The following is a 17,866-nucleotide window of genomic DNA, read 5'->3' as shown; positions in this document are numbered from 1 at the left end:
GTATATATCTTCTATTTATTTATTTATATGTGTGTTAGCTTTCCCATTAGATTGTAAACTTCTTGAAAGCTTTTTTATTTTCTATGTCCCCAGTTTAGCACAGCATCTTCCATTAAGTACATAAATAATATTTATTTTTATTATAATTATAACAACATTTATATAGTACTTACTATGTGCCAAGGCACTGTGCTAAGAGCTTTTTAGTTGTTATCTCATCTGATCCTCACAACAACCCTAGGAGATAGGTACTGCTTGTTGATTGATTGATTGATTGATTGTAACCAGAGAAGGATGGCAAGTGCTCTGTCTGAGGGAGACACACTTCCTAGCTCCAGGAATTCTCCTTCCACTGCTCAGTCCTCCACATTTGTGACCCAACTATCACTACTCCCTCAACCTGCCCGGACCACCACTATCCTGGGTCTGGAGGCTGACCAAAGCTTGTTTTCAAGGAATTCTAGAGTCCAGGGCAACAGGTACTCAACTATACCTTTCTCCCTATCCCCTCCTGCCCCAACTCCACTGCAGAACCCCTCTCCCACCTTGCTGCCTTCTTTTCACTTCTTGATTCTTGTCGGATCTAGAGGTCACTGGCTGTAGTGCAGTGGTACAGATAAGACTCTCTGGGGAATGGGCCACCCTTCCTTTGGTACAACTGCACACAACTATGAGTTGCTTACATAAAGCTGCCTATGATACTATAAAAATAAAGTCAGTGGACATCAGCCAAGGTGGGATCCTGAAGCCTTCATTGATTGCAGGTGAGCTCCTCCTTGACTATTCTTTGATTTCTTGCTAGGTGGCAACCCCTCCAGAAGCAGCCTCAGGATTTCTTGGAGTCACTGTTTCCCCTTCAACATGGTATCCCAGGGTCCCACTCTCCTAGTGTCCAAGTTTTCTAAGGTCTCTCCAAGAGGAAAACTGGAAAACAGTTTGGCAGAAGCTAGGCACAGACCAACACCTCACACCATATGCCAAGATAAAGTCAAAATGGGTATGTGATTTAAACATAAAGGGTTATATTATAAGAAAATTAGGAGAGCAAGTAATAGTTTACTTATCAGCTCTATGGAGAAGGGAAAAATTTATAACAAAACAAGAAATAGAGAGAATTATAGGACATAAAATGGATAATTTTGATTACTGTAAATTAACAAGTATTTGCACAAACAATACCAATGCAACCAAGATTAGAAGGAAAGCAGAAAACTGGGAAACAATTTTTACAGCAAGTGTCTCTGAGGCCTTATTTCTCAAATATATAGAGAACTGAGTCAAATTTATGAGAATACAAGTCACGTGGACAGTCTCGGGCAGGTAAAGGTGAGGACTTCTAAACCTCAGAGTTCTCATGAGGCCCCCCAGGGAACAGCTGGGAATTGAGGCGTGAAACATGGGCTATCTCATGCATTTCCACCTCTTCTCAGTGGAAACTTGCTGGGGAGAGCATCCCACCCTTGAGATTGGCCCGTGGTCTGAGCACACCTGTTGTTGACTAGCTAGGGGCTGAGAGCAGGCACGGTATTCACATGCAAACTATGCAGCTGGGAGAGCTTAAGTAGGGACAGGAAAGCCCAAAGGCGCTCTTCGTGCTGAGGGGCCCTCGGAGGGAAGAGGGTCCCCCCCTCTTCCGCTCCCATCCTCTTGCTGTACGATCCTTGCCCCTTGGGAGGAGGAGGATTCCTCTCTCCTGAGGAAGAATTCACCCTGCACATGTAACTAAGACCCTGAATAAAGCCTAACCCTTGTTCGACTCTGGAAAGTCTCTTCTCTCAACACGTTTATCTGGCTGATCTCCGAAGACCTGCGAGAAGTAAGAAGGCTCAGGTAGCCCTTCGGCCTCTAGGCCAAACAATTCTCCCAATCTATTAATGGTCAAGAGATATGAATAGGCAGTTTTCAGATGAAGAAATCAAAGCTATCTATAGTCATATGGGAAAAAATGCTCTAAATCATTGATTAGAGAAATACAAATTAAAACAACTCTGAGGTACCACCTCATGCCTATCAGATTGACTAATATGACAGAAAAGAAAATGATACATGTTGGAGGGGATATGGGAAAATTGGGACACTAATGGACTGTTGGTGTAGAGTTGTGTTCTCCAGTCCTTCTGGAGAACAATTTGGAACTTAGACCAAAAGGTTAATCAAACTGTGTATACCCTTTGACCCAACAATATCACACTCTCCCTTCTAACTCAGACATTCTGTGATTCCACTATTCGGCAGATAGCAGCACCCTGACTTTGTGTACTGCATACTGATCCCCTCAGATTGAATCCTGGATGCTCAGCATGTTCCCAGGCAATTTTGTGGATAGGGTCTTGTTGGCTCGATTATGAAATGTGATCTTACTGCCTGCAGTGAAAACAGCAAGCAGTCACTTGCTAAACAGTCAGGTGTCCCATTGAATTAAGTCAATCTATTTATCCATCTGGCCAGGGCCCATGAAGAAAGTAGGGGATTGTTTAAGAAAGTACATAGAGCTGCAGAACAAAAACTCTTCAGCCAAAAAAGACAGTCAAGATGAGGGGGCAAAGAGTTTCAACAGTGCCATTTATAGTCTGAGAAGGTTGAAGCGCCTTCCCTTCCCTGCCCCAGGGATATGGTGTAAAGAGAGACAAATTCCCCTGCCAGCTGGTAGCTGCCCTCCAGGGTCACTTCCACTCAGCCCACGTTTCCTTTATCTCCTTGGCTGTCCCACCCCAAACAGGATAGCTCTCATCTCCATGCCTTGGTCCAACTGTTCTTTGCCTTTCTTAATGGGTTTCCATCAAATTGTCCTCTAACCTCTAACATGCTGTGATTTAAGGTTCAGAATGGACCTGATAGCCCTAGGACCTAAGGGACAGTAGGAGATGAGTCCAATTCAGTGTACTCGGATGCCCTGAGGGAGTTATTTTACTTTTCATTCCCAGGAGGATATGGGGTTCCATCAGAGCCAGTGTCAAAGGGTTCATTGTGAAACAGATTTTATTAACAACAAGAACAAACCCTGTTATTTTCTATCCTGGCATCAATAAACCCATATCTATTGACTACCTTGCTGCCTTTCTCCTGCCCAAGTCTTGCTCATCCTTCAAGGTCATGCTTAGTCACACTTCCAAAGTGACCACACTAGGCCACAATTATTTTGCTCAATGTCTTCTGATCTTTCTCTTCCCAAAATGTCTCTGACACTTAACTATAGTGTGCAAAAGAGAATCATCTGTGTTGGTATCTTATGGTGACCCTAGATTATAAATTCCATGAGACGAATACTGTGTCTTCTCTAAATTGTATCTTCCCTAGCACCTCTGATCTTGGGACCATAGACGTGGAACAGGGATGAACCTCAGAGGCTATCTTGTCTAACCCATTTTGAGACCAATGAAATGACTTGCCCAGTCACACAGGGAACAAATACCAGAGGTGACATTTGAACCCAGATCCTCTCATTTGAGAGTGAATGTTCTTTGTGCCATGTGGGTTTAATGTTGTTATTCCACCTTATATCACAATTTTAATTTTGTGGGTAAACATTGTCTTCCCAGCTAGAAAGGGAGCTCCCTGAGGGTAGGAATTTTGTTCTATGTTTTTATCTTCCCCATATAGTTGAGTAGAAGGCCGAGTGCCCAGTCCATGACCAGTATCTGATTCAATCTGAGACAATCACATTCAGGAATTAGGATGAATAGGATTTTTTTCATCAGTTGGGGTATGTTGGGGACATCTAGTAACAAAAGTGAGACTCCATTTACCTACATAACTATTTACTAGGAAGAAGGGACACTATTCTGTGGGCAGCAGTATCAAACTCAAACAGAAATGGCTTCTATAGGTGGGGTATATTGACTTGGAAAACCACAAATTAACATTATCTATATTGTATTGTACTGTATTTTTATTTATTTCGTTAAACATTTCTCAATTACAAGAGTTTTGTGGCAGAGGCCAACATCTCTGCAAAGGAGAAAGAGGCCAGCATGAGGAATCAGGCAACCTGACTTTATGCTTTGCTCTGCATTCTACTGAGTGACCTTGGACAAGTCTCTTCCTGTCTTCAGGGCTGCCCATTTGTTGAAAAGAAGGGGTTTCCACCAAACTGTTCTCTAATCTCTAACATTCTGTGATGGAAGGCTCAGAGTGGAGCTGATAGCCGTAGGACCTGAGGGACAGCAGGAGATAAGTCCAACTCAATGAACTCTGATCCCCTGGGGGAGTTATTTTACTTTTTATCCCCAGCAGGACATGGGGTTCCATCAGAGCCAGAGTCAAAGGGTCCATTGTGAAACAGATTTTATTAACAACAAGAACAAACCCTGCTATTTCCTATCCTGGCATCAATAAGCCCATATCTTAGAACATGGAGTGCCAGAGTGCCTGGAGATCATTTAGTCCCTGCTTTAGGGGACTGAGGGAGAAATAGAGATCCAGACAAGGAAAGTGTAGCCTAAGGTCCCAAATGGTAGACCTCAATCTGAAAAAGGAGAAGATAGAAGCAAGCTGGAGCACTCACACCCAAAGGTGGCATTGTGGCTGGGTATGGGACTGAGCTACCAAACCCTCTCCTGGAAGCAAGGTCCAATTTTGATGAGATCAGGGGTTAAGCCTTTGACTTAAATAGAATCTGACTTAGAATCATAAGATGTCCATTATGAAAGGGACCTTCAAGATGATCTAGCTCAACTTTCTAATTTTATAAATGGGAAAACTAAGGTCCATATACACAGGAAATTATTCACCTGAAGTTACATAATGAGTTAAAGTCTAAATCAGGAGTAGCAGAAAGGTGTCCCAGGTCCCAGTCCTGTGCCCTCCCTGTTAGCCCATGCTGCTTTCATACTTGTATAAGAAAGAGCTGTCTGAATTGAGATTTGAACTCAGGTCCTCCTGACTCCTGCACTGGTGCTCTATCCACTGCACCACCTAGCTGCAGACACTTGACACTCACTATCTGTGTGACCTTGGGCAAGTCACTGTAACCCCAATCTCCTCATCCTGGGTCATCTCCAGTCATCCGGATGAATATCTGGTCACTGGATTCAGATGGCTCTGGAGAAGTGAGGCTGGTGACCTGCACAGCTCTCCCTCACTCAAAACAAGGTCGAGTGCAAGTCATATCATCATTTCTCTGATGGCATGCTCTTCTTCAGCAATGAAGGACAAACACACACAGAGAGAGCTATAATGAGCAGATTTTTGCACTTAAGGCAAGTAGCCCAAAATGTGCCATTAAATCAATTTTTTTAGGCAATTAGGTTTAAGTGACTTGCCCAGAGTCATGGATTTGAATCCAGGTTCTCCTGACTCCAGGGCCAGTGCTCTATCCACTTAAATCAATTTTTAAAACAAATTGACCAGCTGTAAGGGAGTGAGAGGGAACTATATGTTTCTGTACAGTCACCACTGAGGAGTCTATTTCAAAGTGGGGAGGAGGGGAGAATCGAAGAAAGAAACAGATGGCAAGGGCTATATGGAGGAGGGTGTATGCCACGTAGCAGCCTCCTAATTCATCTTATTCTTAGCAATTAGGTCTAAACTTGGTTGTTTATATACTTCTGAAGGACTGCGAGTACAATCAGTACCCTCTAAATTTCAGTGCCCTGGGATAAGACTTCAGTTGCCTTTTCCTAGTTTTGCATTAGAGTGTTAAAGAATCCAAACAGAAGAAGTTAGATCTGTTTCTATCCATGTTAATACTGTGGTTCACCAATGCATTCACTAATTGCCATAGAATGTTAGATCTGGATACTCTAGTCTTTGAGACACTCTAGTCCAGGGATTCTTAACCTTTATTGTGACATGAATCCCTTTGGTAGTCTGAGGAAGACTAGAAATCCCTTGGTTTGTTGTTATGTTGTTTAATTCAAAATGGAAGGAAATTCTAAAGTTCAATAGTAGGTTAGTGAAAATACAGGGATTATTTTTTTCCCTTCCAAGTTCACAGTTCTCCAAAATCTATCCATACTCCCTGGTTAAGAACTCTTACTCTGGCCCAACCCCCTCATTTTATAAAGGAGGGGACAAAGACCAAGAGAGATGAAGCAACATGCCCAAGGTCACATAAAAAGAGCCCATACAGCTAGCCCTGTTACAGTAGATAGCAGAGCCAGGACTGGTATGAGGTTTTCCTCCAAATCCAGGATGTTTCCCACTACCCAAAAGCAACAGACAATCAGTCAATCAATTGATAAGCATTTATTAAGCACCTACTATCTACCTGCCATTGTGCTAGAGGCTGGGTATACATACAAAGACAAAAATAACACAGTCCCTGCCCTCAAGGAGCTCATGTTCTATAGACTCGGTTCCTTATCAGCAGTTGGATAGCGGCAGCCCCAGAGAGTCTATTCTGCAATAGACCAAGTAAACATCGTGTTTAGGAAATGGAGAAAGCTCTCAGGCATGACAGCTGAACAAAGTTCAGCTACCATGAGTCCCATTGGTCCTGGCACTTCTTTCTCCCATTCAAGACTGAAGGAAGGCGGGAGGGAACCCCCGTGGGTTTCTCCCCCTCCTGTTCTCACTTGTGGTGCTGATCATGCCTCATGCATCCTAAACTATGCACCCTCTGCTATTCAGATCTTGAACTCCCACACAGACTTGCCAAGTGTCCCCTGCCCCCCGGGCTTCTTCCCTTCCCCCACCCCAATCAATTGCCATTCTAGCTCCCAAGCTCCCCCTGTGCCAGGACACACAATTCTGCACCCCACCTCCCGAAGCACCTTCTTCTATTGCAGTCCTAGGGTTGCCAGCGTCTGTCCTCCCTTCCCCCATCCTACCTCAAGCCCAGTCCCCCAGCAGCCTGGGGCTACAGCCAGACTTTTTTTCCCTCTGTTTGTACAGAAGGAGAGAATGAGAGCCCCAAACCTCCTTGCTTCTGAAACACAGAACTGGGAGAGGACTAGATCCAGAAGCTTTCAACCTTTGATTCCACCAAAGAAGGGAATATCTGAAGATGGTCTCAAATAATCTTTTTTATAATAATCAGTCTCCAAATGTAAGTACAACAATAGCAATTGTATAGCATGGTGGAAAAGCCAGAAGACAAGATTTTGACTCCTGCCTTGAATGCCTACAACACTTGCAACTTTGGGAAAATCCCTTGACTTCTCTGGGCCTCAGTTTCCCCATCTGTAAAACGAGGGCATTGGACTAGATAGCCTGTGAGGTCTCTTCCATCTTGGGATCTGGAATCCTATGATGTACCCCTCAACCCATTATTAGTACTTAGCACATTAATGTTTGTAGAGCGTTCTGTGATATAAGATTACAAGACTGAGAGATGGGAAGGGGTCTCTGAGATCATTTAGTTCAATTCCTCCTTCTCAACCTTTTATTTTTGGCAGGATCATATGCTTTGTTTTGTAATCTAATTTAGCAAGAACTTCCAGCTCTTTTATTTTAAAGATGGAGAAGCTGAGGGCCAGAGAAAGGACATGGATTGTCTAAGATGGCACAGGGGGTCAGAAACAGAGAAAAGATTTGAATCCTGGCCCTTTACCTCTACAACCATTGTTCTTTCCATTAGACAGTGGCAGAGCAAGTCAACAAACATTTATTAAACACCTACTATATGCTGAGCACTGTACTAAGCACAGTATCCTCAACCCCAAAGAGGGCAGAATCTAGAGTCAGAGGGAGGACAGGGTGTCCATAGCTCAGTTAGCACCTGTGGGACCTTGGACCAGTTGTGACCCTGTTTGGGTAGCAGTTTCTTCATCCTCTCCACCATATCTGAGGTCCTTGCCTCTCTAAATCCTATGACGCATTTTATGAACAGGAAAATGGAACTTTAGAGAGGCAGTGTAAGTTACCCATGGTCACACAGCTAGTAAGTGTTGGAGTTGAGTTTCAAACTGACCTCTCTTCTGACATCAAGACCCACCAAGTCCCTTGTCCTCGTCCCTCCTCTCATCCCATAAACAATTTAGAATGGAACAAAAAGCCTATTGCTGTAAAGATTTGTCAACTCTATTTAAGGGGGAATCTTGCCTTACCCTCAGAACTGGCATGAGTAGCAGTTTATTTGTAGTAATTCCAACAGATTTCTATAGCATTGAACCATAGGATTATAGATTTAAGAGCTGGAAGGGAATTCAGACATCCTTTAGTCCAACGCCTTTGTATTACAGATAAGAAAACTGAAGTCTCAAGAGGTTGTCATATTCCCAAGGCGCACAAGTCCTAAGTGACAGTGGCTGGATCTGAACCCAGGTCTTCTCACTTCAAATCTAGTGCTCCTTCCATTGTACTGTATGGCCTCTACAAAGGCACTTTACAGTTTACAAATGCTTTCCTTACAACACTGAGACAGGCAGTACAAGTTTTATTGTGCCCACTTTATAGGGGAGAAAACTGAGAATCAGAAGGGTAGTTTGGATTTCCAAGGGTCCCCTGGCTAATAAGTGACAAAGCCAAGACTCAAACTCAGGCTCAGCCATCTTCCTACTGTAGCACACCCATATCTCTCTAGGAAGGCAATAGCATTTATAAAGTACTTACTATGTGCTAAGTACTTTACAAATATTATCTTATTTGATTCTCACAGCCACCTTGGGAAGTAGGTTCCATTCTTATCTCCATTTTACAGATGAGGAAACTGAGGGAGACGGAGATTAGGTGACTTGTCCCAGTCACATAGCTAGTGTCTGATGTCAGACTAGAACTCAGATCTCCTGACTCCAGGCCCAGCACTCTATCTACTATGTCACCTAGAAGTACATGTCTACCTCTGACAGATACATGCTTCAGTTAGATTCATAATAAAGATATTCAGTTTAGTTATTTTGCTCTCTGTGAGCTTCCTAGAGTGACATTAAACTGCTTTGGAAATGTAGGCTGGTAAACTTAGGTTCCTTATTTGCAAGGTTGTAATTTACTTGACCTTATTGTCAAAGTTAATTCCCCAACTTGTATCTTCCAGAATTTCCCAGGCTTACAAGCACTTCCCATCATTTCCTATCACACACTCTACCCTGCAGTCAAACTAGTTTTGTCCCTTTTAGGCAGGGTTAAGGCACTCTTTGTAATGAAAGCAGGGTCTCCTGGTGAGACGGAAACTTGCAATCTCAGCATTCCAGCTCGGCATCCCACTCTCCATCCCTGCTGACAACATTCCCGAGTTAGGACATAATGTAAGAATTGTTCCCCCTGGGTCAGTCTCTGCTCTCAGAGTCCTGAATTCTCTCTGGTGGGACTGCCAGGGCAGGGGCAGGAAGGGCAGTTGCAAGATACAGGAAGGTAGGGTTGCCCTCAATACCATCTACCTCAAAAGGTTTTGTGATATATTCTAAACTTCCCTTCGGTGGCCTAATTGAGGCTTGTCATCTGGGGATTTCTTTGAACCTATCTACCTTTTCAGCTTAGACTACCTCTTAGAAGGTCAATTACAACATCAAGTTTTATGTAACCTTAGCTCAGCCAAGTGACCTTAGGCAAGTCAAATCCCCTCTGGGAACCTATTTTCTCCTCTGTAAAATAGGAATAATATATAAGTGTAACAACCTCATGGGGATCAGTTGGTCAGCAAAAAGCATTTATTAAGCAACTCCTGTATACTAGGCATTGTACATACTAGGCATTGGGAATTACACAGAAAGGAGGGAAAATATCCCTCTTCTCAAGGAGTCTAACATAATCAACTATGTGCAAATAAGATACATACAAGATAAACTGGAAATAATCTCAGAGGGAATGCACTAGCCTTAAAGGAAATCAGGAAAGTCTTGTTGCAGAAAGTGCGACTTAAGCCAGAGGCAGAGATGAGGAGGGAGATAGTGTAAATGCCTAGAATCAGATGGAGTGTTTTGTTCAAGTAACAGAGAGAAGGTCAATGTCACTGGATCAGAGTACATAACAGGAACTAAGGTATAAGAAGACAAGAAAGGTAGGAAGGGATCAGGTTATGAAGAGTTTTAAAACCAAACAAAGGATTTCATATTTGATCCTGGAAGCAATAGGGAGCCATTGGAGGTTAGCGAGGGGGTGAGGTATGTGACATGATCTAATCTATTAAGGAAGATGTGAGGACAGTTTTGTTACCTGCAGATGGGCATAAAAACTTTGTTATGATTATTCTTTGAATGAAAGCGAACAATGTGGTATATCTGATATTGCCTAAAAGGCACTCACCAGTTAATGTCTCTGGTAGGGTGTGAGGTTGGGAGGATCATTTTGTAGATTCATGACACAGAGAGAGTTGTCAAAAATGACCATTCACTCCTGGTATGTTGGATTCAGAAGTCTACAGCCTTAGCACATTGGAACTAAAAGAGATTTAAGAAGACTTCTTGAGGTGTATGTGTGTGTGTGTGTGTGTGTGTGTGTGTGTGTGTGTGTGTGTGTGTGTGTGTGTGGTGGACCCCTTTGGCAATCTGATGCAGCCCTCAGAAAAACGTCTTTTAAATGAGTAAAATTAAATGCCTGAGTTTGAAAAAGAAAAATGTATTGAAATATCGTTAAGAAAATATTTTTTAAAACCAAGTTCATAGACCCCAGATTAAGAATGCATGCTCTAAGCCTAAGCCCTTCATTTTACAGATAAGGAAACTGAGGCTCAGGGAAGTGACAATCACATGAGTAATAACAGAATTAGGGGTGGAACCCAAGTCCTTTGATGCCAAACCCAGCATTTTTTCTAACACTATATGGCCTCACATACTTACAGGGCAGTTTTGTTTGTTCAAGCACTTGAGTGCCTATTTTCTCCTTCATTCCTTGTACAATAACTTTTTTGAAGTTAGCAAAGCAAGTATCATTATTTCTATTTTACAGATGAGGAAACCGAGGCTCATGAAGGGAAAATGACTTACTCAAAGCCATCCAGACAATCAGTAGCAGCATGAGGATTCAAACCTGGTCCCTATGACCCCTAAAGTTGTGAGGTTTTTCTGCCCTCGTTGTAGCTTATCCCAAGAACAGCAGCCCAGTGAGCTCTGGCTCTCAAACCTGGGCCACCTTCTTTCCATCATCTTGACTTTTCTTTGGCTCTGTAGACACTGCCCATCGAGAGCCTGCCAATTCAAATCCTTCAATCAATCAATAAGCATTTATTCAGGGCTTATGTGTCTGGCACTGTGCACTGCAGGTACAAAGACAAAATCAAAGTAGCACCTGCCCCCAAGAAGCTTATTATGTATCAGAAGAGATAGCATATAAAAAAATAGATGGAGTGAATTCAGATACAAGAGAGCCTGGGAAAGGAAGGTATTGACAAATGGATGGGAGAAGAGGGATGAAGAGAATCAGAAAAGGCTTCCTGTACTACTTATAAAGCACTGTTTGACTGAACTGTGCCTTGAGGAAAAATAAAGGATTCTAGGAAGTGGCGAGAAAGAAGGAGTGCATTCCTGGCATGGGAAACTGCCAGTGCAAAGTACTGAGGTGGGAGATATAGTGTTATGTGTGAAGAACAGACAGGTCAGTTTGGTTGGATTGTAGAGTGAGGGAAAGTGTTGTGGCTGAAAAGGTAGGTTGAGGCCAGATTGTAAAGTGCATTGAAAGCCAAACAAAGGGATTTATAGGACTCTTCTTTCCCAAAGCAACAGGGAGGTACTGAAGGATTGACATGATCAAACCTGCACTTAAGGAAATCATATTTGGCAACTCTGTAGAGGGTCCAATGGCCACCACCTTCTTCATGAAACTTTCCTGACCATCCCAGTCCCCATTTTTCTCCCCTCTCCTTTCACTGTACTTGGAGTCTGTGCCTTATAATTTACTTAGTTGTATCCAATCTAGAATCTTTTGCTATTTCCAAAGTATCTGTCTTGTCTTACCACCTAGATTGTAAATACCTTGAGAGAAGTGACTGTCTTCTCTTTCTCTATACTCCCCATAATTTAGCCTTGCACAAGAATGGACATAGGGTAGGAAACACTTGCTTGACTCACTTTTCCTTCCAGAAACATTTGACACTTGAATAACTATCAACCTTCCCAAGGGCCCTAAACCAGAAGGGATCTGTCTCTCCTTTGAACTCATAGCACTTTATACTCTGCTCACCTGTTTATCATGGTCTAATTTCTATCTGATTTGTTGGTGTAAGTATATGTGATAGCAGATAGAAGACCTTGACTTGGGGATAACTTGAGTTCAAATCCTACCCTGAAACGTACGAGCTGTGTGACCAGGAGCAAATCACTTAAACTTTCAGTGCCTGGAACAACTCTCTAAGACTATAAGGTAGAGAGGAGTTACCCACACACCAATGCAATGACAGATTCAGAGAGCTAAACACACACACACACACACACACACACACACACACACACACACACACACACTGATCTATCCTTCCTTGTCCTACCTCCCTCTTCCAAGTAAAAGCAATGCCTACAAGTTCCTCAAAGGCAGGAAATACAGAATATCTTGATTCTTTCCTAGTCCAGTGCTTATGTACCAAGGTCCTGGTACAGTTTTAGACTTGAATAAAACTATACCAAGACTTCTAGAATATTCTGTATTTGTTGTTGTTGTAGAGTTGTTATTCAGTCACGTCTGACTCTCTGTGATTCCATTTGGGATTTTCTTGGCAAAGATAATGGAGTGATTTTCCATTTCCTTCTCCAGATCATTTTACAGATGAGTAAACTGAGGCGAACAGTGTCTGAGGCCAGATCTGATTGGCACTGTATCCACTGCACCACTTAGTTGCCTGAATACTCTGTCTAGTATGTTCTTGATGGATATTTTTGAAATTTATGTTAAATAATATTACGGTATAGTCTCTGTCCTCAGGTAATTCTATGCTTTCAGATGAGCCAGTTTGTTCCTTCAATTACGCATACACTGTGTGTTTTAACCTGGGAGATGACAAACTCCTCATGATGCTTAATGCTTCCTTCATAACTGTGGAATGAAAAGCACTACTTTGATGGAATTGGGTTGAAATAGTGTAGGAGGAGGAAAAGGAAATGAGAGAGTGAAGAGAAAAAATAATGGAGAGAGAGGAAAAGAAGAATGAAGGAGAGAAGAAAGAGTAGAGGAGAAGAGTACAGGAGTGGAAAAGAGAAGAGTAGAAAAATAGGGAGGAGAAAAGAGAGGGAAGGGAGGAAGAGAAAGCAGAAGGTAGAAGGGAAGAGAAGAGGAGAGGGAGAGGAGTATACAAAAAGAGAAAAGGAGGTGTAGAGGATGAAAATAAGAGAGGAGGAGAGGAGAAAAGTGGGGCAGATAAGAGTAGTGGAGAAGAAGGGAGAGAAAAGAGAGAAGAGATCAGAAAAGAGGTGAAAGAGAGGAGAAACAGAGAGGGAAAGAGACAAGGAAAGAAGAAAGGAGAAGAGAACAAGAGGAGATAGGGAGAAAGAGGAGTGGAGGAAAAGAAGAAGAAAGGAGTGGAGGAGGGGAGAAAGGGAACAAAGAGAGAAGGGAAGAGGAGTTGAGGAGAGAAGGGGTAGAGGAGTGTGAGAGAGAAGAAAAGAAGAGAGGAGGAGAGGAAGAAAGGGAAAGAAATGAGAGGAAAGGAGGAGAGGGAAGAGAGAAGAAGAGAAAGGAGTGAAAGAAAGAGGAAGAGAGGAGTGGAGGAGAGAAAAAGAAGAGGAAGAAAGGGAGAGAAGTAAGAGGCAAGGGGGGAAAGAAAAGAATAGGAAAGAAGAACAAAAAAAGAAGGAAGGAGAGAGAAGTGAGAAGAAAAAAGAAGAGAAGAAAAGAAAAAGAGATAAGAAAGGAGAGATAAAAGAGAGGATAAGGGAAATAAGGAGAGAGAAGGGGAGGAGAAGAAAGAGGTAGGACAAAGAAGAAAAAGAAAAAAATCTGCTTAAAAAACTTCCATGTATTGATTATCTGTACTGCAAATTACTGAGACCTCTTCTATCAGTCCTTTCTGAATATTCTCTCTACTTTTTTTTCAATTGCACCGTTCTTTCATTAGCAGAGAAAATAGAAAACTCTGGAACCCACAACAACTGTCTTTCCTCCCCATGAGGACCTGAAGTAAAAAGAGTGAGTGGACACAGCTTATCAGCTTAAATGGTGTTTATGGCTTCTCAGAAGTAAACCTTTGAATAGTTCTTCACTTTTATAAAATGCTTTGCCTCACAACAGTTGTGTAACATGAGTGGTTAGTCTGGGGGCAAATGGGGCAGGATTGGGAGGGGCACAACAGGGATCCAGACCTGTCATTTCATTGGTGTCAGAGAGTTCCTTTGTGCTGAACTCCCTCCACCAATACAGATTAGCAACTCTTCTGCAATTTATAGTCCCAGTTGCCTGGGACATGGAGAGATGAAAAGACTTGTCTAGGGACAATTGGACAGAACATGTCAGATGTGGGTCTTTGACCTAGTCTTCCTGACTCTGAGCTCTTTCTCTGTCCAAGTATTAATATAACCATTTTGCAGATAAGGAAACAGGCTCAGAGAGGTAAAATGACTCGATCACAGCTAGTGAAAATGAGAGACAAGCCCCTATTAAAGCACTGGTGTCTCACAAGGTCTGTTCATTTTTGTTTTCCTTATGTATCATTCCAAGCCCCCAAGAGAGTCAAAAGGGAATTTCTTCTGCTGGGGGTCTCCTGAATCTATTTGAGACTCTCCCCAATGAGCAAGATATGCCTTCCCATCCCCAAAGAGTGGTCTTTTGAGACTACTCTGGGAGTCAGTCTATCCTTTTTGGGGTCCAAATAAATCTGTTCCAGGGAAGTCAGGAGGACCAAGAAGATCAAAGTGGGAGTCAGAAGAAGGGGGTGATGTGGTTTCTGATTTTTAAGTCCAAAGACGTCTAAATATAGTGTTGGCTTAGAAGAAAAAAGACTCAGTTGTGGAGAGAGGGAATAAAACAGAGTTGAGATTAGTTAGTCCAAATGTGGGAAGATAGGTACTCCATCCCCAGGAAGGTTTAGGTGGGGGAACCCAGGGGCACTGCGGGGAGGTACTGATGGAAGAGAGTGGGAGAAACCCCTGGAAACTAGTGTGATCATGGGGTTATTTCTTCAGAGGGCAAGGGAAACTGAAGGTGACATGACCTACCAAGGGGAGGCAATAATAGTATATAATATGGCATTGAGTTGGGAAGCAGAGGAGCAGGGAGAGCAATCTTCCAACAGCAGATGAGAGCTGGGTTGGCAGAGCACAGGGAAGGGATTTGAAATCAAATTATATAAGAGCTGGAAAAGTCTTTAAAGTTCACTTAGTCCAACAGCCTCATTTCATAAAAGGGGAAACTGAGGGCCAGAGAGGGGAAGTGAACACCCAAGGTCATACAACTCATTAGAGGCAGAACTAAGACTAAAACCTAGGTCTCCTGACTCCCAATCAATCCAATGCTCTTTCCATCAAAGAAAATCTGTCCAGAAGAACTTTTCACAGCAGAAAACTTCCACAGCCCCAAGGTTTTCGGATTCCCCCAGAACGCCATAAAGTAAACCCAGACCCAAAGGCCTCTTTGGCTGTGGAGATGACAGAGCCTGATAAGAGACCTGAGGAGAGAGATGTCAAGCATACAGAGACAAAGAGACAGACAGACCGAGCATTGAGAAATCGTCGAAGAGAAAGGCAAGGAGGTAATGCGTTCTCCCACGGAAGCTAGTTATTTCTAGGGTTCCCGATCGAGGAAGGCAGGAACCGGGACGAGGGAGGACTCTGGACAGGGCACCCTGAGCAGGGGAGGAAGGAGGACAAGAGGGAAAGTGGGGAGTAGAGGGGCGGCTCGCCCGCGGGTCTGGCGCTCTCACTCTGGGACGGAGGCCAGGCTGCCCGGGGAAGGACCACGGGCCACCTGTGTGGGTGACAGACAGGACATACACAGGCTCTGGCGCCCCGGGCTGGAGCTGGGCTTGGGGACCGGCGTTACCTGGGGCGGGAGGCTGAAGGGGATGGGCAGCAGCACCAGCGGAGTAGCCACCAGCACCAGCAGACGCCGGATGCACCACAACTTCGTGGCCAGCGCCCCGAGCGCCGCCATAGCCCGGCAGGACCCGGACCTGGGGGTCCAACTGAGCGTGGGGCCAGCAGCGGGAGTGGGGCTGCCGCCGGGGCTGCGGCTTTATGGCCAGGGGGAGGGTCCTGGGGAGGAGGGGTCTGCGGCGGGGCGGCCCCGGACCTCCCCGCCTCCTCGTCGCTCCTTCCCTCCACCCACTCCGGGGACAGCAGATCCTAGGCTAGAAGGGCCCCGGAACCAGAGCTCCTCATCTGCCCCAGGGGGATCCCCAAGGATTCCTTCGAGCCGGAGAACCTCAGTATTGGAGTGGCTAGGTGTTGCGGAGCCAAATAGAATTGGACCTAGAGTTCAGAGACCTGGGTTCAAGTCCCAGCTCTGACACTGCTTCGTCTTAACGCTGTGAGCAAGTCTCTTCTCTGAGCCTCGATTTTCTTTTCAGAAAAATGGAACTAATACTTTCTTCACTAGATGGTCGTTGAATATCAAATGAAATGGTATAGATCAGAATGCTTTGTAACTTTAACAAAGACTTCCAGGATAGGGGATGTCAGGGGTACCACATTGCAACCCCTCCAAGCCTTGCGTCTGCGGAGTTCTTTAGGCTTTTAAAAAGAATGGATGAATGGAGAGGGGGAAAAAACACCCTGGAGCTTAGAGTAGGCCCTCTAGCTCTCCCAGGAAAGTCCACCAGCATGACCTTCTAGAACCCAGGGTCATCTCCCTTCCAAGAAGCATTAGAAAACGACTACAGTATATCTTCTGGAAAACTATTATCATTCCGTGAGAGAGAGAGATTGGGAGTTATATAAATCACAGTCTTTGAGATCCCGCGGGTGATTCTTTCCGTGACTTCCAGTGAAATTGCCTTGACAGAATTTCAGGCTTCCCACAAGAAAAAGAGGAGAAGATTCCTATCTCCCAAAACACCTGTCTCCTACGTTGGGGTGGAGGAAGGTGTTGGTAGGGCCATCTGTTTAGCCTTTATCTATCAAGCCACCTGGCCCCTTCCAGCCTCTTTGGACATTATTCCTTCTCCCACACTCTGCCATCCAGCCAAATTGGCCTTCTCTGCCCCTCTCTCACAGCCTTCCGTCCCCTAACTCCACCTCTTGGCGTCGGCTGTCTCCTCATGTCTGGAATACAGTCTCTTCTTACCTCGACCTCACCCAGGGCCTCCTCACCTTTAATATTCAGCTCAGATCCCATCTTCTAATCGAAGCTTTTCCTGATCCCCTCAACTGCTTGTGCCCTACCTTCCAAACTACGCTGTATTTAATTACTTTGTGTGCATATACTTCTGTTTATTCACTTTGTGTTATTCTGTATATATTTATTGTTATATATTAATGGTTGCTCTATAAATTCATTGCTGTATGTGCTATGTATGTATTATTGTCTGCCCCCTTTAGAATTAACTTCATAAGAATAGTTAAGTTCTTAGTATTTGTACTCCTAAAACCTAACATAGTACCTGGCATATAGTAATCACTTAAACAATTGATTGATTGATTGATTGACTGATTAATCAGATGAGAAATTCCAGAATCCTTGGAGGCATTCAAGTGCAATGGAAAAACCATTAGATTTGAAGTCAGAGGGATGGGTTTGAATCCTAGTTCTGTCACATACTATGTGAGTGACCTTGGGAAAGTCACAGCTTCTCTAGGCCTCACTTTCCTCAGTTGTAAAACAAAGGAGGTGGACTAGATGATCTCTAAAGTCCCATATAGTTTTAAATTTATAACCTTTGGGGTAAGAGGACCTGGGAAGACCTTAGAGGAAAGGGAGATGATGAATCTTGTCAGAGAGGAAAGGCCAGAGAGTTGCCAGCTCTCCATATAGGAGACAGAAAGGAATGTGGAAGAGACACCCCCACACACACCTTAAGAGCTCCAGGAATAATAATATTAATTACAATTCTTTGTATTTATATAAGGCTTCATAGTTTTCAGATCCCTTTCAATCTGCCAAAATGTTTTATCCTCACAACCCTCTGAAGTAG

At 43.8% G+C, this 17,866-nt stretch overlaps 1 protein-coding gene across 2 annotated transcripts in view; it reads right to left on the bottom strand.

Moving 5' to 3' along the window:
* The window catches only part of SLC13A3 (solute carrier family 13 member 3), an 80,879-nt gene extending 64,921 nt beyond the window's left edge, over positions 1 to 15,958 (bottom strand). For both annotated transcript variants that reach the window (XM_072633658.1, XM_072633659.1), the window contains exon 1: positions 15,778 to 15,958. In XM_072633658.1, coding sequence (XP_072489759.1) covers positions 15,778 to 15,888 — 111 coding nt within the window. In that variant the 5' untranslated portion in view covers positions 15,889 to 15,958. The remainder of the gene's footprint in view (positions 1 to 15,777) is intronic.
* Between the last annotated feature and the right edge of the window lie 1,908 nt (positions 15,959 to 17,866).

The sequence above is a fragment of the Notamacropus eugenii genome, chromosome 1 (genome assembly GCF_028372415.1).
Source record: "Notamacropus eugenii isolate mMacEug1 chromosome 1, mMacEug1.pri_v2, whole genome shotgun sequence".
NCBI classification, from domain to species: domain Eukaryota; kingdom Metazoa; phylum Chordata; class Mammalia; order Diprotodontia; family Macropodidae; genus Notamacropus; species Notamacropus eugenii.
The sequence above is the reverse complement of the archived record's forward strand: the minus strand, read 5'-3'. Positions and strand labels throughout refer to the sequence as shown.